This window comes from Chiroxiphia lanceolata, chromosome 16 (assembly GCF_009829145.1).
Source record: "Chiroxiphia lanceolata isolate bChiLan1 chromosome 16, bChiLan1.pri, whole genome shotgun sequence".
Lineage (NCBI taxonomy): Eukaryota > Metazoa > Chordata > Aves > Passeriformes > Pipridae > Chiroxiphia > Chiroxiphia lanceolata.
The window spans coordinates 8748522-8773007 of record NC_045652.1 but is presented as its reverse complement, the minus strand read 5'-3'; the positions used below and the strand labels follow the sequence as shown (position 1 = coordinate 8773007).

General features: G+C 36.4%; 1 protein-coding gene across 1 annotated transcript in view; it reads right to left on the bottom strand.

Annotated features, from left to right (window-relative positions):
- The window catches only part of IQCK (IQ motif containing K), a 37220-nt gene that overhangs the window by 8881 nt on the left and 3853 nt on the right, over positions 1–24486 (bottom strand). Inside the window, exons 6-10 of the mRNA XM_032704317.1 lie at positions 24023–24120; positions 18735–18787; positions 18543–18620; positions 9602–9686; positions 3654–3765 (exon numbers count right to left, since the gene is read on the bottom strand). Coding sequence (XP_032560208.1) covers positions 3654–3765; positions 9602–9686; positions 18543–18620; positions 18735–18787; positions 24023–24120 — 426 coding nt within the window. The remainder of the gene's footprint in view (positions 1–3653; positions 3766–9601; positions 9687–18542; positions 18621–18734; positions 18788–24022; positions 24121–24486) is intronic.

Here is a 24486-nt window from a genome sequence, read left to right as displayed (position 1 = left end):
CTTCTATTGGATGTAAGGATTGTGTCATTATGGGGCAGGTCAGTTTATCAGGCTGATCCAGCACAAAGCCACGCCGAGGGGCAGCAGAGCAGAACTGAGGAGCAGCTCTTTGTCAGCTCAGCCAGCTGAACCAACTCACCGTGAAGCCATGAGGGGAAGTGCCAAGAAAAGGAGAGGATGGCAGAAGCCTTGGCCAAGGGATGCCTTTTTAATGGGGAAGTTACTGGATCACCTTAGCTGCCCCTTAAAAATGAGATTTTTGGTCTTTACCTGAGAAAAAACCCTCCAGAAGTGTTTCATTCTGGTTATGTTCTAATGAAAACTTAACTCTTTGCTTCAAAATTAATGAACATGTTTTAGCACACTTTCTGAAACCAGAAGAATAAATTAAGAATGCCTTTGGATTTGTTAATTAAAATCAGTTTACATTTCTAACTTCTTATTATTATCTTTTTTAACTGTCACACTGCTCAAGATTATACAAACACACTTTCATAAAGCTATATGTCTTTGCCTAGAACATACCCTTGAAATAAGGTACACACTGCATTGTGCTGAAAGCCACAACAAAGCAGACTCTGGCTGTTAGCTCACATTAACCGAGTCTTTGGCTGATATTTCCATGGAAGGTATGCTGATCTTTCTAGTAGTGTCAATAGAATCACATTACTGCTCGAGTCATCATTTTCTAAAAGCTATTTGGCAACTCACCATTCATCCCCTACAGTTAGATTCAACACTGTTTACAGCATCTAATAAACAGGCTTAGTGAGATAGAAAGTTAAGAGATACTTTATTATTTTTCTTAATGTGGTTAATTTCATAATAAAATGCCGTATCTATTTAAAAGTGTTATTCTTTCTCTTTTGATCATGAATCTTAATGCTTTATTTGTGACATCTGAGTTTTTAGTAACAATAAATGCTTTTTCTGCTTGATGCAAAGAGCTCAGTGGTTTAATTAAAGGGGATTAATTGAATTAACCTAATTAATTAATTCAGTTAAACCAAATGCTTAGAAAGACAAGGTTAAGAAGTAGTTGTGTTATGCTATTCATTATTGTATGAGTGCTCACAATCCTCTTCAGTGCAGTCAGCTGAGTTAGACTGAGTCACTGGTAAAAGCAGTTAAACTAACCTTGCTGACTTCATAATGAAATAGGGTTTAACAGCATTAATAAACAGTAGGATAATAACAGCAGAAGTAAGAGCAGCTGGAGCACTAACAAAATTAATTATGGCATCACAGCTGAGATTGATAATGAAAACCCCTGGACAGTAACTTCTCAAACTAGTACAGCTGTTTCCAAATAGCCATCTGTCTGGGCCCCAAGGCTATTTTATGTATGGATACTCTTAAATTAACTTAGCAGAGCTCAGTTAAAGAATCACAGAAACAATGTGATAATATTGAAAGCTAATGTGATATAAGCAATATAAACTTACAGTGGTTTAAGAAAAAATTGAAAAGGGGCAGTTTTGCAACTTTGAAGTGGTTAAACAGCTGTGTGTCCTAGAGTCTGAAATAATTGATTTGATGACAAGAAAGCTCTATGAGAGTGATTAAAAGAAGATTTTCCTTTTGAAACAACTGGCAAAGAAGGCAAAGGAAATCTTACCACTACAGCTCTCCAAAACAACTTAAGTATAGTTTATGGAAAGATTAAATTTCTTTATTCACAGGAATTTTTTTAATCAATTCAACTGCCAAATGACACAGTCCACCCTTAGGCCCTACTTTTCTTAGGCAGCATTTTGAAAATCGTTTCATCTTGTCCTCTGAAAATGCACTTGTAATTTTCACCTTTAAGATTTTACATGTATGAAGACTGAAACTATGATTGTCATCATATCATCTAATATCATATTCATCCTTTTTCATAGTGGTGTGTTGCGAATATATAGGTTTGTTTCTTAGATGTGGGAAATGTGCATTTGTAACTCTTACTGGTATCACGGAGAATGGAATGTGTGAAAAAACATGCCTTGATGAGATGATATAAATACTAACAAATTGGAAACAGAAAGTCTAAACCACAAACATTAAATTGCAATGATTTAAAATTAATTAGCAAGCCTAGTAGGCCATCTTCTGTTATCACCTCCAGGAATGCAATTTTCCAACAATTAACACTGACAGAACTAAACATGTACTACAAAGAAAAGAATTCAGCTTTTATGTTTTAAATCTATAATGAGAATAATTTGATCATAGTAAATTTGAATCCACTGTTTTCAGATGATCAAAACCAGATATATCTATGTTTTCTTTTAAAAAGAAAAGATGCCTATTTTTTTTTTCCAAAGTAAAGCCATAATAAACCATAGTAGATAGGCTATGAAATCCCACTTGAAGAAAACTTTGGTTGCTCTGCCCAAGTTTTCATTACATATTAGTCAAGTCTGCTGGAAGACAACTTATGTCTCATTGATTTCATTTTTTCATCATTTTTGTACACTGTTACTAGTTACTATATGATTTAATCTTCTAGGTCTAAGCTACTAAAGCCAAGAATTCTAATTCCCTTATATACATCTCATATATACACACATATAAACACAGTTTTCCCCTGTTGTGATGTATGATTTTGTTCTTCAGAATTAATTAAATTCAGCTATAAAATATCCCTTAGGAAATTTCATGGATTGGTAAATAAAACCTGATCTTTTGTAGATTAAAACTGCAATACAAATATAAATAAATGCTTGCAAAATCTACGCAGCCCTTGTAACTGTAACCCTGCTATCACCAAAAAAAAATTGCTCTCCCATAGGTCAGGGCAAAGATTGGCCAGCTGAGAACACATCTGGGACAGTGCCACCAAACTGAAGGGCACAGAGTGGTGGCTGGTACAACATGATTTCCCCTCTTTTCAACACAGCCACAGCTGAACGACCCCTTCTCACCTCCAGCTGTGGGGTGGAGTTCACTTCCCTACGTGTATCAGGGCTGAGTCCAGCCCACAGAGGCTGCTAAAATGTAGACAGGTTGAGGAACTTATAAATTTTCCTGAGTTAGTAGACCAAGAGGCTGGGTGAATAATCATAATTAAACCTCTGTGCCTAAGTGAATAGAACTTTGGCCCTGTCAGTAAAGCCTTGTCCACAAACAGGGCAAAAAAAGAAACAAATTACAGTGTTGGTTCTTAAAGCAATCCAGCTTCATTTCCCTTGGCAATTTATTGGGTTGTTTGGGTTAGTTTAATTTTTTTAGAACTGTACAGGCCAAGTTCTGCTATAAATAACTACAGGAAAATGCCAATAAAACATTTACCAGAGAGAAATCCCACAGTTTGGAAAAACTGTACTACGACCCACCTGGTAGAGGTCTAATCCTGCCCTATGAAATACTGTGCCAGCAAATTGTCATAGTCTTCTGAAATTACTGAGTTTTGGCCCTGTACTGTGTTTTTCATTGCCACTTTCAGCAACTATCCAGGCAACTAAGACAGAGTAAATAGTGACTGTAAAGGAACAGCCAGGCATTTCCACCAGAGTTCACCTTCTCACTCAGGATTAGCGTCCTACTGTGGCCTGTTTTTCAGTACAACTCAAAGTATAAAAATTCAACACAATGTAAAAAAACCCTAAAAAAACAAACAAACAAAAAACCCCTAAAACCCAAACACCCCCCCTCCAATTTAATTCACTTACCTTTGGCTTCCTGCTTAGTCCAGAATTGTTTCACTACTTTGTTAATGTGTTTCTCCTCTCTCCACTTCTTTTGCCACTGACGTAGCTCTTGTATTTCACTGTCACAACGGACCTGTGAAAGGGAAAACAGAAAATACAACTAAATTATATACCTTTGTGTTACCCAGGATGATGATACAATTTTTTTCATGGAGCTGTGGCTGGACAAATACATGACAGCCATCCTATTTGCTGGGCCTGAGGTAGAAACAAAATCCCAGGGGTTTACAGTTTTCAACTTACAGAGAAATAAAAACCACATCATTGACAAACCCCATTGAAAACATAAATATGCCAATTAGGGGATCGCTTTGATTACCAAGGACTCCTGAGAATGTGATTGCAGTGAGATGCTTATTCTTTGAGTTAATTAAAATTTCAGGCATTATGCTGAAGGGTATTAGTGCTTTAGAAAACCACAACGCTATAAAACCAACCCAGTGACCAACATAATAGAGCACAAGAGGAGTATGAAGGGTCATACAGAAGGGAATTTATTCCAGCAAACTGATTCACACCTGCCATCAGCTGCAAATAGGCTGACTGGCAATCCCAGCCATACAATTTTCACAAACAGGAGAGTCATTAATCTGTTATTTAAAGTAATTGGACTGCATTACGTGATATCTATTCTTTGTCAGTCAATCACCCCATGAAGGCCATAATTCTGCCTCCACAAAAAAATTACAATAGTCATAGGCCTTGATTCCATTTAGATTTAAGTTGAATTTTTCTAGTATTGTTTTTGTACTGGTGTAGTTCCTTCTAACATAAAAGCCAGCCAGCTCTGCATCACCAACTTTTACCACTCTGCTACTTAAACTAGCTGTAAGCAGGATTTGATTAATTAGCAGTGTGTTGCCCATTGCCTACCTTGGCATTCACACAATTACTACCTCCAGTGCATCAGATACTGTCTTTCTGAACAACAGTAGGAAGGGGACGTGCCAGTGTTACCTTAGACACTATTCTCTTAGAGTCATATTCAAATGGTAATAGAATTATTTTTAAAATGCAGTTTATGATTTGGTTTGGGCTTTTCTTTCCTAAATATTACATATAAAAAATGTCATTATGTTTTAGGACTATGTTTAGAGAAGCTTTGGATGCCCCATTCCTGGAGTTGTTCAAGGCCAAGTTGGATGGGGCTCTGACCATGAGTCTGGTGGAAGGTGTCCCTCCCCATGGCAGGGGTTTGGAACTAGATGATCTTTAAGGTCCCTTCCAACCCAAAGCACTCTATGATTCTATGACTTAATGTCCTAGTAATCTGGGCTGAAGTTGAATAACATGGTAGAAACAAGTAGCAATAAGCTCAATTTCTCCTGGACACCTTTTTCTTGCAGGAAGATGACTACTTAGTTCTCTAGAAAATCTCTAAATAAATTTCAGTTTATTTTATTCTTATATGATACAGTAGTGAGTTTGCTCTGTGATTTGAACTCTAGTGCTCTTCTCCATTACACTCTGCTTTTCTCTCACTTTACTAAGACACACACAGAGCAAAAGAGCAGGACTTCTGTTCCCCGCTGGTTATAAAAAAACCCAAACCTTAAAGAAAACAATATAAATTATTTATCAAAAGTATTCTTTCTACACAGAATTTCTCCTTTGTGGTGCAGCTAAGAGTGCAATAGACAGTAGCTGAACTCCCATAGCACTATTCAATCCACTTAGGAGAAGATAACTTGTTATATTTCAGACAGTGCACTGGCAGAGCAGAAACATAATACAAGGTGACTCGATCAATAAAGACAGCCAAGACTTTTACTCAGTGACTTGACATCAGATACCTCTTAGGCCTCTAATAATATCCCATTATACTGATATAATTCTGTAAAATTCTTCTATAAAAGTGATAAGAATTTCTTACAAGGTTGGTACGAACTTTTAAAAATGAAGGAAGTTACAGTTACTAATGATCTTCTTTTCAGCTATACAAAAAAAATAAGATCATTTTCTGTTAAATCCATCAAATACTATTTGCAAAAATAAAACATAATCCCAAACACAGGATACTTTAGGCTTGCAAGAGACCTTTTTTTTCTTTTAGGTTGTCATTTATGTCATTTATTTTATAAGCCAAATAATTCCCCATTACATGGAGTCAGTTTATCTGCACAGGTAGGGGTTAAGGGAATGCTTACTGGGACTCAAGCATATAAATGACAGCAATGGAAGAGGCAGTAAGATAGGGAAATTACTACCTCTATATCTAAATGTAGGATTTCTGAAAAAATGATGTGTCCCTTTTACAACTTCAGCTATGTGACCTGTATTTTGTCCCATGGCAGGGCCACAGTGGTCTCTGTACACTGAAAATGAAGCCAATAACTCTTACCAGTTAAAAGATAAATGGCAAATGGAGTATATTCTGTATACTCTCCCTAGACAAATAAAACAGTGAAAGTGCAGTGAAACATAGTGAAATACAGTGTTCTGAGAGGAAGGCATAGTCATATAGACTCAAATACTCCAAAGTCCAACACTAAATCCAAGCAGTGAAAATGAGGTCCCAGAACAAAGTGTCTTTTCTAAAAAGTAAATAAAAGAAAAAAATAAACCAAACAAAACACAGATATGCCATCTGCAGTAAAACAGGTAACAGGAATGTAACAAAATACATCAAAATGTTCCAAATATGCTTAATAGATTAGAGTTTAGCATAGTTGTGATAATTCCTCAGAAAGCAGCCTGTTTTGTAACCAGAGTGCAGCTCCTCCATGATGGAAAAGCCATGACTCAGCAGCAAAATCTCCAGGCAAATAAACAGTGCAGAGCCTGGTGTCCCTCCTGCAGACCAGCCACGCCTGCAGCCCTGGAGGGGTCTGAGCTTTGAAGTGAGAGTTCACTCCTCCCCAGGTCACTTGAGTTGAATCTACACTTGCTGTAAATAACAGGGAATATTCGTGTGACCTTCTGGGATTAAGCCTTTCCGAGGAGCCACAACTTGCTGGAAAGTAATAAAAGCTGTGATAGCAAAAGCACAACTGCACTTTGCAAGATACAAATCAAAACTGAAGCAGGTTTAACTTTTGCTCAAACAACACACATAAAACAGCGCTGAATATTTACATAATGCTGTCCAATTTCAACTCTAAGAAAAATCTACAAGATTTAGTCAAAATAAACTTCTTTCAATGCTAAGTGAGAACAGGTTGCACAATAGCAGAAGGAAAACACCAAAACTTCACCCAGAGACATCAGAGGAAATTGTATTAATGAAAAATCCCCTCAGTCCAATAGTTCTGCAAATTGTAAAGTTTAAAAAGAGCCTATAAAAGAATGGCACTAAGCAAAGATTCTGCAGTAGAGGGGTGAAGGAATATATCATCTTTTACTGGGAAAGTGCCTGGAAAATTGATACCTATGTAAATACTGCCTTGGCCTATGACAGATGAATGGAACCTCAATAAAAAAGGATGATGGAAAGTGAAGAGAAAGAATTCTGATGACAGAGCTGTCTCAAGTCTTCTCTGAGTGCTCCTCCTTGCCCTCAAACAGCCCACTCAAGATGACATCTTCCTTTCTGTGATCTCCTTACAAAACTCAGCAGTTGTAGCTCCCACTGCTATTTGTTCTGGAATTTAGTTCTTGACTGAACTTGAAATAATTTTCAGAGTACCCATCAAAGTCTTTGCATGAAGGATTGTAGCAAGCACTTTGTTGATGGCAGCCCTCAATTATTACTACCCAAACAAGTGTTTTTCTGAAATGTGCTGCAGATAATGATGAATGTACTGCTTTGATCACGGTTTATTATGAAAAAGTTCTCAATATTCTGTACCTATAGTTTTATTTTCCCTTTACATAAAAAAACCCTCTACTGTCTGATCCATTTTTGCATTTTTTGCCCTGTGTTTTTGATATTGGCACACTCAGACAGCTAGATGTGGCAGAAACAAGTGAAGTATCATTGGAAGACATGATGCTCAGTCAGTTTTATAACTAGATAAACTCTACTGCCTAAATCAGTATGGTTAACAAAATACCTCAGAAGTGGTCTGAGTCCACAGCAGACATGTCTTAGAAAACCAATGATGAAGTGCACTGTCTCTTTAGCACAGTGCCATGTAAAGTATCCATGTGTGCTTGTGTTTAATTATTCAGTATTAACACACTGTGTACAGTTTTGTTTCAATAATAGTGTATAAAAGTTCTAAATTCTCTGAATTATAAAACAAGGTTTAATGAAAAACATCAAAAAACATTTTCAAATATTGACACAATAATATTCACAGAATGCAAAAGGGCATTATTTGTAAGTGTTAATTTATTACCACACTAAATGAGTGTTAGCTGACAGAGCTATCTATTTTAAAAGTAAATAATCTGAATTCTTTGATAAATTTTCATAATATACTTTATCATTAATGCAATGAAATCCCATTTAAGCTTAGTGTTCTCTTTAATTTGGAAGTCCAAGGACAACACATTGCCCTATGTAGGAACTTGTTACTAATGATTTTTATTTCATATTCTGACTTTAATTTTTGATTTTTAAAAACCTGATTTCTTTCATCTAGAATAAGAAAAACATTAACAGCTAATTTTATAGTCTGAGTTATTTTTTATGTCTCCTACCTTTTACAGCTAGGGTTTTTCTCTCATTTCTGGGAACTGGTTTAAAGTGATAAATACTAGTGTGAAAATTCTGAAGTTAATCTGTACAAGGGAGAATCGTGCCCTTCACAAGTTTTTATAGAAGCACAAAGTATCTGAGCAACCTTGCACTGTTCAGCAAACATGACTGTTATTGGATAATGGTTGCCTTTGCAATACTCCTCTGTAAGGATGCCTGCAGGGATACTGTCTGGCCTAATTAATGTTAGTGTCAATGCCATCTCTGCTTAAAAAAGAAAAATAAAGGGAAACGAACAACAGAAAGCACCGCAAAAATCAATCAGTCAAGACCATTTTGAGGTATTTCATTGTCTTTGGCTGCACAGCACATTGCAGGAGCCACTTATATATTTGTGCTTGTTAAAAATAGTAAAAAAGAATTTACCAGAGAGTGTTTTATACTGATTGTTATTTAAAGAACACCTGACATCCAGAAATGTCTCCCTGTCCATCACAACAAAATAGCTGCTATATCTGGGGGCTATTTAGAAGGTTAAATTTTGACAAAGGAAGCAAAGACATTTCTTCATCACCAAAGTCACCTGAATTTCAAGTCCATTTCTTTTCAAGGCATGAAGCTTTTTAAAAAAAAATATTTTACAGAATTTGTTCAGGATTTTCAAAATAATTCATTTAGCATCCTAGGATTAGCATGGCTGTTACCCTCCAAAATAATAGTATTGGACAATTTTCTTTGTGTTTATTTTATGCTCCTTGCTTTCCCCCCTTAAACTGGGGATTGCATTAGTGTTGTATTACTAATATGTCTCATGACATTTGCTCACCATTTTGTTTTCCCTTTCCTGGAATAAAAGCCTTCATGCCTCTCCTAGATCTCCTGTCTCATTCTTGGTCTCAATTTTTTGTTCCTGTATGCTCAGACAGAACATACAGACCTCACCAATCCTCCTTGTGCATCTCCACCCTCACTCACTCACATATCCCTGCATGAAGCAAAATAACATTCCATCCTTTAGCAACTAGCCAGAGCAACTTGAAATTTAAAAGAGAAAACGGTTCACTGTTAATCGTACTTTTGAAAATCCAATTTCTGTGGGTTTTCTGTTGTTGAGGAAAACACTGAGATTACATCAGCATAAATGCCTGTGAAAAAAACTGTAGTCACTAGGCATAAGGCAGAGCAACATCCAAAGCCAATGAACCATAGGGGTCTCAGCAGCTATTTATAGTATCCCCTACTTAAAATTTATGTAAGGATTTTCCCTGGGGCCTTCACAGTCCTACAGTTTTCAACATCAAGCAAAATAATTATAGATTACTCTTACCCGATAACCTCTCCAGAAGGACTGAATTATTATGCTTGCTTCTTCTTCTGATAGAAGCAGAGATAGAGGAATTGGTGGCCTAGGACTTAAAAGAAAATATCTTTTTATAAATAGACAGCCTATAAATGTAAAATACTTTCTTCCCTAACAGTGTATTTTATCAAAAAGATAAATGCTGTTTAGGAGCTTGAAAGGTACAATTTCTTATTGCCCTGAAAATAAAATGTGCAAAGAATATCTCCTTTACAAATATGCTGTTATATACACTGCAATAATTTCTTCTTAAAACAATAACATACGAATGGCACATCAAGCACAATAATCTTTCTTATTCTTTTACAGGGATTCCAAATTCCCACTATTATGGTAAGGTTTGAGGTGGCAGTAGGAGGGGAACAAGAGAAGGAGCATGCCATTTGTAAAGCAGAGGAGGTTTTAGTGTGCATGCAACTTATGATGTAAATGTTTATTATATTAAATACACAGAATATAAACATATTTTAGTGCATTAATTTACGTTATGATGTCCCTAAATTAAAACATACTGAAAAAAGTAATGTTTACCATATCTGCATAGCATGGACTCATGTTTAGAAATGTCTAAACAAGTTCCTAAAATGATAAAAATTTACTCTTGATAGCATATACACATTGTTTGGTGGTAAAAGAAAGTGATACATATGTGCAACCATTCTCAACCAAAATACTCCATAGTTTGAAAGCATGTTTGGTGATTCTGTTACTATCTATTTTAATGGGAAACAAAGCAGTAAATAAATTCAGCCATCACTAACAAAACCTGAAAAGACTGTATGAAATCTTGCTTCCCAAAAGCCATTCTCTGTGGGTGTTGATTTATTGCTCACACAGAATGATCAGAAGGCATCCAGTGGAAAGGACAAAACAAAATTCATTTATATACTTTCTTTCATAATAAATGTAATTTAAAGCTAATGAACTATAGGGCAATAATGCTGCAACTCATGAAAATCCCAGTAACGAAGAGTAGCCTTGGCACAGTGTTGGAAGGGCTGCCAGGGACCTCTCCCTCCATGGGAAACAGGCTGAACACAGCCTCGACTTGGAAAACCACAACATTATGAATTTTGATGCAGCAACCACCTATAGACACATGCAGCCCATGCAAGAACATTATCTATGGTATTTATACTCTAAAGACATATATACTGCAAAGCCCATTAATTGACCAGCTATTTATTTTATGCAGTGTTACATTTTCTGGCTAAAACACAGCAATTTCCTTTGGAAATTTATTTTACAGTATATTACAGCTCAAGCTAATAGGCTTGACAGCTTATATTTTCCTTTCACTTAATTTCATTCATATTAGTCTCTGCCCTAGTAAGCTTCCTATGCTCTCTGACATCTTTCTCTTAGGGCTTGTCTTCACTGCAGGAGCATTTCAACTTAGAGCACAATCTTACCTCTTATCTAATGCTACACTGACTGCACCATTTTAGTCTGTGTACTCAGCTAAATTGGTCTCATCATCATGTCAGCTGGGTTTTGGCCTACATTTATTTTAATGTGAAATAAAACCTTGGTCTGTTTGGAAAAATGGAAATAAGACAAAAATAAAGAGCGGTCTCTCCATTAAGCTAAACAGTCTTAGCCCTGTGAATGTTAATTAGCATTTCTCCTGCTCAGGGGAAATCATAAGTGCTGGACAAGCAAGGCTCCCTGAGCTAACAGCTTCTTATAATCAGACTTAAAGTTCTGAAGTTGAACTGTGCTGGTTTCCCTGATAGGCTTTCATCCTCTGTTCTATTTTTGATCTTTTTGAAACCCAAAACTTAGAGTGGGAAAATCACAGGAAGACCTACATATTTTGCAGCAGTTATATCAAAGCCATTGAACTTCTCTGAGAATGAGTACATCTCCACAGAACAACTTGAGATTTCTCCTAGCCTGCAAGGGCAACTCGAGCATTTCTTTCCTTTCATTTTCAAATTATAAAAATGTCTAGTTTATAATCCAACACCGAAACTGAGAAACCAATATAAAAAATCAAGCATGAACAGGACTTAATTTGCAGTATGACAGTCATTGGTAAGTATCAATCCTTTAATGGCACAGCTTTAAAGAAGAGAAGCCATGCCAGGTCCAGTTTTGTCGGAGAGAAAATACGCAATTGGCTGCGGGTCAAATAAAAATAGAATCTGAGCAGAGGCAATTACCCCTCAGCAGTGAACTAGGAAAAGAGAGAGTATGTCATTCGTGGCAGAAGACAGCTGTATGCCTCTGAGAAGATCAGAGCTGACAGTACAATGTACACTAACTATATTCTGCTTATTTAGTCTTTGATTATGCATGATCTTAAAAGCCCACACATTAAATATATCAATATCTATTTTGACACATATACCTTGTTTAACCTAAGTTGCACCCGTAAAAGAGCATCAGTAAAATGATTTTTCTTAAGTATTTTATTTTACCAAATCTGAATAAAGCAGACACTGCCCAGAGGAATGTTAAATTCCAGAAACAAGTTTCTTGTGTTCCTAGCAAACTTGTACAGATCCTGATTATGTGATATAACATTATGCAAGTGGAATTTGGCACCCAGAGGATACAAACCAGACTTGCATTAAATAAATGTATGAGGTAACCTCTGGGGGTTCACAGTGACACTGATGGACTGAATACAATCAGTATTTCTACACAGTAATGCCCAGAAACCCCAATTGTCTCTAAGTTCCCAATCTGTCATACAAATAGGCCTGATTCCTTCCTTGACAAGAAATCTAAGAAAAAATTTAATCAAGAAAATTTTCAGTATCTATAATTCAGGATTTTGTAATTGCTCTTTTTATTCCAATCTGTTCCCTAATAACAGACAAAGAAATTTAACCACCAGCCTTACAGCCTGTAGGACCACTGTGCCACAGAGAGCATCAGTGCCTGGGGCTCACGGTGTGCAGGTGAGAGTGGAACATCCAGGGGCAGTCACTGAATGATCAGGGCTTCTCTCTGCTTCAGAAAGCTCATCTCTAGAAACACTGAAGCAACCCTAAGGAAAAGGTTCAGGCCTCCTAAGTTTCAGTACGACAGTCACGGCCATATTAAACAGCCACAGTCACTTCACCTTTGGTTTGGCTGTGATGGTTATTGTTCTTAACATTTATATCATGTATGAACACAGGCAACGACAGAGTCACTGCAAAATTCATAATCTAAAAGAACAGGCCAAAGAAGAGGGATAAATATTAGACATGCAAGTAAATGACCCTGGTGATCTGCATAACTCTTTAAAAAAAAGGGTTTTCTGAGAAAGTCTTTGGTCTGGGAACTACTCCAAAAATTCACATGCTGGTCTGAATAACTAAAAAAACTGCTCCAGAATTTTGTCAAAGTAGTTCTCTTTTATATTTTCAGTATTTCTTATTCTTACTCAGATGTTAGAGCAATACTACAGCAACACCTGCCTTCATTAAGTCTTTGTTCTTACATGCCTATCCAGAGTTGCAAAAGTGTGCAACAATGAAAAACTATTGTTTTGATTCAAAATAAATGTCTCAACAATCTCTGCTTATAAATACTATTAATAAATTATAAATACTCATTTACCCAAAAAGCAGGAAAAAAGATTGTTCATAAGCAATCAGACACTGAAGTACAGATTTATCTGACCTAGTATTTAAAATCAATTAGATATATTAAATATTACACTTGCACTGTATGAGTCTCACAGGTTTACAGGGAAATATTCCCCATAGACACTTGACAAAAATACCCTGGAGCATTTTCACAGGTCAAACTGAGTGGGAACTGAGACCTTTCTTTGTAACATTTTCAGTATGAATACAACTATTCCACAGTCAGAAAGAAATTACTGGTTTGCTTTTGCAACAATCTAAATGCACTAGGACAAGATTATTAGTATTTGAAGAAAAAAATCCCTACAATATAAAAGAAAACATTTTAGTGCATTTATATGGAGGGTACATTTTTGAAGGGTTGTAAATGTGGGAATAACCAAATTTAATCTCCTTAAAAGAGGGATTGCATATGAGTAGACTTTTTAAAGTGTGACTCCTGCTAGTTATCAGGAATCTGAACTCTTCTGCTGTATCACATTCTCCAAATAAAAGTTCCTCGATACTGATAATAATGAATTGAAGAATTAAAAAATATATTAAATCCATTTGAGAGTATTATCAAAGTGGCCATAGTCATAATATGCATTCAACTGTTAACACATACAAACTATTTATATACTTACTTATCTATTTATAATGAAGAAAAGACATGATAAAAAGAAAAGACAGTGTGGAACTAATGTGAGAAAGTCATTCTGTGGGGAGGCAGAGCCATGTAATGGACAGGAGGCTGAGGCAGAACAGGTGACTGGCAACAAGAATGTGAGAGGAATTAGAGGAAGCACAGCAAGAAGTCTTAGGAGTGAGAACAAGCCAAAAAATAGCAGTGCAAGAATCTTTTGTCTCAAGCTCTGTCTGGAAATTATAGTGGCTTCCTTGCCTCTTAGTATGGTCTCTCCTTGGGGAGGACTTACCATTTTAATGCTAAAACTCAGCTCTCCTGTGCTTCTATACTTGCTACGTGTTTTGAAAGTCACAATGTGTCACCTCACGTTTTCTGTCTTGTAGGACCAATATTTATGTAGTTTGTAAGAGTGTTCTTGGTCCTGGACTGAAGGAAATTAAACATGGACCTATTCCAAAGGCCACTCATGTCAATGGGAAAATTTCCATCTCTGTTTGTGTACTTTAGATCAAACTTCATATCCTGAAAACATGAAAAACTAACAGCAGCAAAAGTATCCTCCTCTTAGTGCTCTAAAGCAACACTGAGAGAATGTCACAAAGCACTAATACATTTTCAATTTTCTAATTGCCATTTTGACAATCTCTACATAAATTAAGGCACGTTTCAACAAGGCATCAGGAATTATTCCATGAAACCTTCAACCCCATAAAGCACCATTAAAAAATATAACAATTTCATACAGAAACTTTGTGCAATTTTTCAACACACGGTTTTTAAGTAAAAAATTTCTCCTTTGTTAACTTGAATTCTGCCACAGTACTGGAATGGCAATTTTTTACTTGGAAACACATAGAATAACACCCATACAGATGTGTTTGTTGGACTTTTCTATTACTACAAATAAATCAGCTGTCCTTACCCCCAAAAATATTAAAGAAATTATTATTAAGTTATTAAGGAAAATGAAAGAAAAAAACATAATGCAAATCAAATATACTCCAAACATGGCTGTTTTAGAGATAACCCAATGAAATATAGCAGTGTGCAGAAAGCAAAGCCTGTAGAAACTGGGCATATTATGGAAAGAAAAAAAATCAGTCACCCGTGCAAAATTACCCCCATTGGCCATCTGAGAACTGACAATGAAGTCAACTGTAAAGGCAGCTGAGACCAGCAAACTTCACCTAATTAAAATATTTGGAGGAGGGAGAAAAAAATAATCACTGTATGTATATGCACATGCAGATATTTGACAAAAAGCCACTACTTCAGATTTAGTAATCATTTAGAGACATATATATCTTGGCTGCCCACTTCACTAAAGCCATGATAAATTTAGTTGCTCTGTATCTGCACATTTGTTTTGGTACACACAGATAGATTAAACCTGGAAATGTGTCTTTCTGAACTGAGTAGCAAGTAAATACCTCTTATTTAAAAAAAAAAAAAAAAAGAGAGAAAATGCAGGTTAAAAAAATCTTGTGAATTACTTTTTATCTGACCTTCAACAGCCAGGAAAATACTTATGCTTATTCCTAACCTAGATCCATATGTCACCCTCTCTCATTGAATGTATGGGTCAAAAGTGAACTTGAACGATGCTGTCAATATTATTAAATTAATGTGACAGAGTTTTATACCTGTTTTTCAGAGCAGTGGAACTATTTTTTTATTGGTTTCTTCATGTTTCTTTCATTAATATGCTAAAGAAGGTTGTGCAATGACACTGCCATGATACTCAGACTACCTCTGCCAGAAAAGTAAAATTGCAGGGGGATCAGAGCCCAAACAGAGCTCCCTCTCTTCCCCTGTCCCTGATTCAGTACACAGGGCTTGGTTACTTGTGATTGAGCTTCACTGCTCTTCAGCCAGAACCACCACTGGAAAATGCTGACAAAAGGGAATTTTTGTTGCTTGTTAGCATATTTACAGGAGTACAAAACATTCACAGCTCTAATTCCATTTCCTTGGTTCTATCAGCAGCCCTCAGTGTAGGAACAGGTACATCAGTTGGTACCTCACCAAGTTCCCAAACACTTGTGTTGGTCTCTTGTTCCAGCTCCAGTTTCCTGCCCTCTGAAAGGTTCAGCTGTGTTTTAAGGCAACAGAAATGTTTTGTGTTCTCCTGGCTGGGATATGTAGGTTACCAGTCAGTGTTGAGGCTGCTCTTTCTATTGCTTTTGAAATCTGCTTTGGGAATTGAAAATTCCCAAGGGATATAATATTTTGCCAGTGCTACTGGTAACAGAGAACCCAGAAGAAGACAAGGTAACTATACTGAAGCTTTATTTACTGATGTCATAGCAATTGCTATAAACACTAAAGCTGGAAATAAATTCAAATTCTACAAGCTTCTTCACCTACAATAACCAGCTTTAGAAGGTACAACATTTGCATTTAAAATTCTGGGAACCAATGCAGTATTTAGGTCTCCTTATAAAGGAAAAGTAGGCTGCAAGATCTCATTTAGAAGCACATCTTACAGAGAATGAGGCTCATAAGACTGTGGCTTTCACTATTCTTTAAAAAAAATTGGGCTTCAAAGAAGAAACTGGAGGCACTGGAGGAGAGCCAAAAAAGTCATACTCAAATATGGAATATATTAAAAAAAGCTGGATCTCTTATAGAACAAAAAATTATCCCTCTGGGGTTTTTTTGTTTCGGTGGGTTTTGTTGTTTTGGGTTTTTTTCAAGCATTAAAGCATTTTCAAGCATTATCAGTGCTTTGCACTGATAAACCTATCTAAACAGTTGGTATAAGGATGTTTCCCATCAAAATTTGACCAGCACTTTTTAGCATATTGTCTCTTGTATATTGTTAATCCTGTTGAAAAACTGAAAACTCCTTTAAAAATAGAAATGGAGATGACAATAATCTGTTACATTTTAAGTGTGATATTTGGAAGGATATAATCATAAACTATTGAGGACATATCCAGAAGGACATAATAATAAATTCTCTCATTTTTATTTGTATTTAATACTGCAGTCTTTCACTTTGCTCTAATAATGCTTTCTTCATAAGCAGTATTTGTTTAATCTGTAATTTTAAGGGTAGTCCACAAAAAGTTCCTATTTAATAATAATTTTAATAATTATTATTTTTAGGGCCTACTTGTTTAGAGGATTTAAGACCAAGTGTATCAACTTCAGTAGGACTTTGACACTTCAGTGTCCTTGTGGAGCTGTCACTACATTATTTAGGAGCACCAGTACTAACAGAAGCTATGAGTCATTCAGGCTGTGATTCCACAGTGTATTTCTCTTGCTGGCAAAGCTGACTTAAGCAATTCCTGCCACCACCTCTACATCTTAGCAGCTCATTTGTTCTCTTCACCTTGCCCCGAGCCCTTCATTTTAATCCTTTGTTTGTGCCAATACACAGGTTTGTCACTCTCCAAGGTGAAGCAGATTGGAGAAATTATCTGTGTTTTAAATAGCTATACAAACCCTCCTCACACATTTTGGCAGAGAGATTCCTAACTCAGAGTAGGTCCCTGATCAGAATAACCAAGCACCCCACCAAACAGACAAGGTGATATCAGGTTGCCTACAAGCAGGTTGGGATGAAGAACAGGAGAGAGCAGGGAAGCATTTCAGTCAGCTTTACTTCCAAGAGAAACGTTTGTAAAACTGTGACCTTGGGCATCTTAGGGACAAATATCCATCCTCACATACCAGGGGTGTCCAAACTGCCTTACTAAGGGACAGCTCTTCAGGATGCTTAAGAAATGAGTACGACAACCTCGCTGCAGTTCATGGTCACCTTCCAAAGGACAGAATTCACTGCCTTAAATGGGAACCTTGTTGCCAAGAACTTGTTGCCTCGTTGGACAAGGAGACAGATGTGTTCCACCAGTGGTAGGTTCCAACAACAGTGGGTGGTATCTGAAGGTATGGTGGTTGAGATGAAATGGGTCATTCTGCAAAGGTGTTCATCTCTTACTGCAGAAGCTTCCTACAGGAGTCTGACACGTGACCACCTCTCAGGTAGTCAAATTTAACCATTTTGACACAAAGACAGATCTCTATGTTTTCAATTACTACCAATCTAGACTTCAACTAAGTTTAAAATCTGAGCTCTGTAATTTTCATATTCTCTCACTGTGGACTATGACTTTACTTTTCTCACACAGCAGCTATATTTTAAAACTACATGCAGTCTCAAGTACAGTAACATTTCTTTCAAAACCACTATGCAGCTTGGTTCTACAGGAATAAATGACTGAGGCTGCCAAAACAAGTGTTCATTTCTCAGACACAAAGTCATAAATGTCTGCAGAAATGCATCCTGACACCAAGGATTATTACAGTTATTTTTAAAACAGCTGCCTACAGCTAAAGGAATAATTTCTTGATAATATCCTCAAAGATTTCCACAGTAGGAAGCAGTGATGAAAACACTGCTTTGCTCATTAGTACAAAGATATTCATACTACTAGACTGTTCAAATGTCCTGCACTCTACAATTAAAATGTCTAGGAATTCTAAACCAATTTCTCTATGAACAATTCTGGTACAAAATACCTTGTAAGTCATACAAGAGCAAGTTAGAAAGCATCACATAGTTCTGTGTTGCACACAGTAAAGGGCATTTTGAGGGCACAGTTGCAACAGGTTGAAGCTCTATTACTTTTTTGGAATGGCAGGGGTAAAAGGAGAAAAGGTTACTCTGAGTACTGCAATAACTTACTGGTCCTTAAGCCAGTCCTTAACAAAAGGAATGGAAAAGAATTCTGTGAATGGCTCATCTTTCCTCTTTGGGTTCATGCTAAAACAAAAAGGAAAACAACTCATATTAATTTAAATTTCAGCTATTCGATTTGAAAATTAATGCCTTTGAATTATTGAGTATAATTAATAGTAAAAACCATTATTAACTTACTTGTATAACCACTCAGTTAGGAAATCAGAGGCAATAAATTTGGTTCTTCTTCCCTAAAGATAGAAGATAGTTTCAAATTATTTATTATCTTTGGATTGGTCATATGTTTTTACTACTGGAGAGGAACAGAAGCTAAATTGACTGCTTTTATTAAATAAAATATACAGTCCATTACTCTGCCTACTTTAATATTGCCAACAGTCAGTGGCTCTGCCAAAATTTTAGACGTTTTGTGGAATGCTTTCAAGTCAAGACAAACTATGAGTGAGAAAATTCTACATATATTATCTTGATATCTGCTGCAGTATATCTAGAACGAATATCTCTGAATGGTGTTTTTTCTAAGTGGTTTTCTCATTATGAGGAAGTTAACAGAACTCATTCATATATGAAAATATGTTGTCAATTACTTGCCATTTTGCTCAAAGTTCTATTATCATACTTAATTTCCTCCAAGACACAGAAGGAACATTGATTGGATATTGTTTCCTCCTGCATGGAATCAGCTTGAAGGCATTGTGAATACTTAAGACACACACAAACAGGCTATTGTATGGCTGCTCAGACAAAAGTCATGTCAAGTGGTCCAGAAAGGAAGGCAAAACCAAAGGAAAGGATATGTCTATCCACAACCACAGATACCATGAACACTACAGAGAATCAGGTAAAACATTCAAAACCTGGAGCTTCAGAGCAAAACATTTGTGCCCTTTGCTCCCAGTTCTAAATCTCCACTAAAAAAAGAGAATTTTGCAAAATGCTTTGCAGCAGGTTCACCTTGGGGACTCATGTTCAGCTGGACAGCCAGCCATTCAAAGCATGAATTTTGGTAAATACACAATGGATTAGGACCCTCCTTTTCTTAAGGATTTCCTCTCCTGAAATGAATGTATAAATGAGTACAGACTGAATGTATAATTGAGTGCAGGTGCTCATTCTGTTTGTCACAAACCAGAGGAACCACGATGTGGAGAATATAATGTAGACTTCTGGTTGGAATAACAGGAGAGCTTGACTGGTATCTTTGGAATGGCTCTTGCACCAGTTGTGTTATGGATGTGCAGTCACTGAGTGAACACTAAGAGAATTCAGCCCCTGCAGACCAGAGACACCAAGGGCTTTATCCCAGTAGCAGCCACTGAGCTTAGAGAAGGCTGAGCTCCCATCCAGAAGGTAACACTTATCCTGCCAAACAGGAGATTCAACTGCAATTACGACTTCTTAGAACTATTCACACTGGTTCAACACATTTGTGAAATTGCTAAATGTCACAAAAAAGGCTGCAGTCTTGACTAAAATGTAAGAAATAAAGACACTACTACTACTTGCTAAGAAAAATACAGTAAACATGTAATTGAAAATTTAATGCATGAAGAATGACTTTATTCTACGCATTATCCTCACCAGCTGTGTTTCCCCCTGTGCTTCAAGAACAGGATGCAAAAATGTGAACAGAGAGGCAAGAAAAAAGCACTCTACATAAAATAACTCTTTCACTTCAGGGTTTTGTCATAATTTGGGGGTCAGCCACAGGTGAAGTGGAAGAAGAACATTCCGTGAGGTGCTGACAGTGCAGTGAGGAATACAGGGCAGTCATGAAGCTGGGGATGACAAGTGGGGAGTTTAGAGCCAGACTGCAGGGCATTCCCACATGATACCCAGGAAAGCTTTTACTTTTCTAAGTGTATCTCACCCTTGGTAGACACACAGTCTGACTCCCATAGAAAAGAAAGAGACCTTCACTGCAGAGCTTTCTATGGGTCACTTTAGATGTTAAATGGACAAATTTGGACTTGAACAGAATCTGTAAATAAATAGCACAGTCTGACCATCACTGTACAGATATTCTCAATCACAGTATGAAATTGGGGCCCATTACTTAGTGAATTGTTTCAGAGAATAAATGCTACACTTTGACAATGAAATTCAATTTAATCTAGCAGTTGTAATTTAATCTGTTTTAAGTAAATTGCTTTTCCTTTGCAATGGCAAAAAATGATCAGAACAGGCTTGTCAAAACAGCCATCACCAAAGGAATCAAATTCATCTTGTTTTATCCTTGTTAGAGGCAGTGAACTTATCAGGGAGGAATTCAGTCAAGCTCAATATTTTTTTATTTTGTTATTTTTTTGCCAGGAAACAGTTTATTTTGCTAGCGAATTAAATCATTAGCTGCACAGCAGTCAACATTTATAAAGGGAAAAAATTACATAAATTGACCTCCCTTTGACACATTCCTCCTATGTGCTGCATGAATCAGGATAAACACAGGAAATATCTGCACAATGTGCATTGTTAACCTGCAGATGTGTTTATAAACTATTTATATTAGGAATTCATTTTCCACTTTTCAGTTTAAATGTTATGGACTTGGTAATAATCATGAAAAAATACTAGTGATCAGAAGATGGCAAAGTCATTAGGAAACCTTTTTCCATTCCCTTTCCCTGATGTATCACACTTTAAAATATAATATATTCCATTACAGAGTCTGATACAGCATCCTCCTTCAGTAGGATAGCTTACTAAAAAGTCAGAGTTATGCTAATAAAAACATTTATACATTGTTCAGTTTTAATGCTGAAAAATGAATGCATTATTCAGTTCTCATGAGAGAAAAGATTTAAGAAAATAGTCTTTCCCCTGGAGGCATTTGACAGCAGAGAGGATAAAGCACAGGAGAACTTATGCTAGGAAAAAAAGAAATCAGTGAGGGAATACACTGGGCAACCTAAGAAGTTTCTTTCATCTCTACTTTAAGAATGAAGCTTCTGCAGACTCTTCTCATATTTCTGGCAGTTTGAAGTCTGCACATCTATCTAGCAGCTGGTGGGTTTTCTAGGTTTTTGCTTTTCAGATTTTTCACATGCATTACATAATGCAAGAGAGCCTATTTTAAATGAACTATTTAAATTGTTATGTTTCTATATCACCTTCCAAAGATGATGTTGCAGATTTCTTTCCTACACAGATCACTACTTCCAGCAGAACTGTCTCTCCCTTTCCTGACTTTCCCATGTGATTACAATTCTTCCTCTCCAGACATGGATGCATCTTTTCTGGTCTCTTCCCTGAACTCCTCTGTTGGTTCCATGATCTGACCTCACTTACCACAGTTTCAATTACTCAACAACTCTCCTACTTAATTTTTCATTCTCTTCTCATTCATCTTAATTTCCTTTCAAAACATGAAAACTTTTGGTCCTTCTCATCAAAATCCCACTCTTCATTTTCCCTCACAATTTCCTCTCTCTTCTCCCAGGCTCATTGAACGTGGACTGCAGTCAGTTTGATTATTCCTCCCTTTCTTCCAGTGCTTCTTCCATTAATCTTGCAATGGTTTATTCTGTACAACTGCCCTTTACAGGCTTTAATGACTCATGTCTAGCCAAAATTCAAACCCACTTTCTCATCCTTCATGATTTCAGTCAGCTTAATCACAATTAATCTTGTTCCTCTCCCATTCTCTCACAAATTGCATGTATCTTTCAAATGTTTGTTCTCCTCCTGTTTTTTAAACTATTTTCCAGTGTGTTTATCCTAGAAAGATCCTTTCTCTTCTTTCTGCTTTCCTCTGGGTTTCTAAGGACTCTGGTTTTGATCCTAAAAATCAGTTCAAGTTATTTCAAGAACTATTTTGACACAAATTATAGCATGGGGCTTTTTTTCTCCAATTCCATATGGATAAATACATTCCTTATGAAACAAAAGTATAAATAGAAGTCACGTATTTAGGTCAGATAAGGAAACAGAATGTCCAAGTACAAGCACCTGGACAGCAATGGAAAAGAACACAAATATTCAGTTATGGCAAGCATAAAGAGCTATTGTTTTACTAGTTATTGTTCTAAAGGAGGAAGAAATGATGTCACAATGGAAAACTATCATTCGACATAAGCTTCCTTTCCCTAAACTTGGTTCCCCAATATCAGAGCATCTCTTCAGATAAGTGTCCTTTCTATAAGCTATACACATTTTTATGAAGATTCTATACATTAGAAAGTAATTGCCTTTATTAGTTTGCTGTAAAGCAACACACAGACCCATACAAAATCCATTTTCAGAACACATACTTTCTAACATACACACCACTGCAAAACTTCTCAGATTAAAAACAGACAAAGTAACCTTAGATTTGTTTCGAGTTTGAAATATTTCTAAGAATTTTAATATTTTTGTACTAAGTGCTGGTTTATTGCCTCCAGAAATAGGCAACATCTATCAAGGACTGTATTTTAAATCAGTTGCAGGACATGTCTTTTTCCTGTTAAAGGATACATGCTTCCTTTAAAAAAAAGGCAATCAATACAGATTTCATTAAAAGTGTGACGTAATGTATATGGTCAGCTTGTTCTTGGCCAGGTAATGTAAATGTGGTGGCAGGAATGATAGACAGAGATGTCATGTAAATGAACCATTTTCCTATTTCACCTGTATTAATCAGAGATTATAAATGCATATACACACACCTGTAAATCAGTTTATAGACACACACAAATTTTGAGAAAACGGAGGAAACTCTGAAATAACTGTTACTAAATGTACAGATTTGGATTTGAAATTCAAGTAGCCATGGCTGGAGAAAAAAGCAGAAATTATAGAAGACCCCACAACTCCCAGTACCTAAGCTGTTGCTTGGGGCCTGTGAGTCAGGCTGTGGTGACACAACGAGCTTTATTTTGCACCAGTTCTAGTGGGGTTTTAAGCACTGCCAATATATCACTCTCTAGATATGCCTACAGACACATATACTGAAAACAAATTTATAAAAGTATATGTAGCAAACAATCATTTTTTAAATGTACAGTTTTATAAGCTCATTAATGCTGAATACCCTGTTTTCCAATTAAATGGAACTTACACAGAATGTTAAAAAGCTAAAATAGAAAATTTATCTCTATTAAGGTGCCGGGCCAGCAAAAATAATTGAACCATGAAGTACGAATCAAGTTCTGTACATCACCCTCAAATGAGTGATGTGTATGAATCTGAGAGGAAGCCTGTTTCTCTAAAATATAACATTTTTTAAGCTAGATACAAATGGATACTTAAGGAGGATTTGTTGGGAGCTAGAGATCATCATAACGATCAAGTGTATGTAGTATGCAATCTGTTCTGAATTACTGGAGAAAACAACATTTAAAACTAGGTCCAAAATAACTTATTCTATGTTATATCATATAATTGTGGTTGGTTTTCTTGCAAAAGACCAAATTTAAAAAATACTTCCCATGAAATAAAGGCTGTAACTTCCTGCCAATGATTTGAACCAAAAACTACAAACTAACCTCAAAACATTTTTCTTTCTCTGCTTCATGCAGAAGTTCAGCCAGTCCAGGTAAGAGTACTGGAAATATGTAGAACTCTAAGTATTCTCGTGGAGAACCTGAGAAAAAACAGGACAGACTTCACTTACAGGTAAGCACTTTGATTTCACAAAAAGACAAATATTAGAAATCATAAATTCAGTACCAGCCATTTTATCAATACCATCACAGCTTGCACTAAACAGATTTGTTCAGCTCAGATACAGCCACTGATGTGTCTTCACTTCTCTTCAGCCAAGACAACATAAACTTGAGCAAATTTCAAACTAAAGATGCACCAACAGTGCAGACTCAGGGCTCCTCAGAGATGTCAGACTTAGTTTTAAAGGAGTAAACTCAGACACCAGAAGCAGTTCAGTCACAGAAATGAAAAGCAATGTGGACTAATTTGCCCTGACAGGAAGAAGTTAGCCTGTGCTGAACTC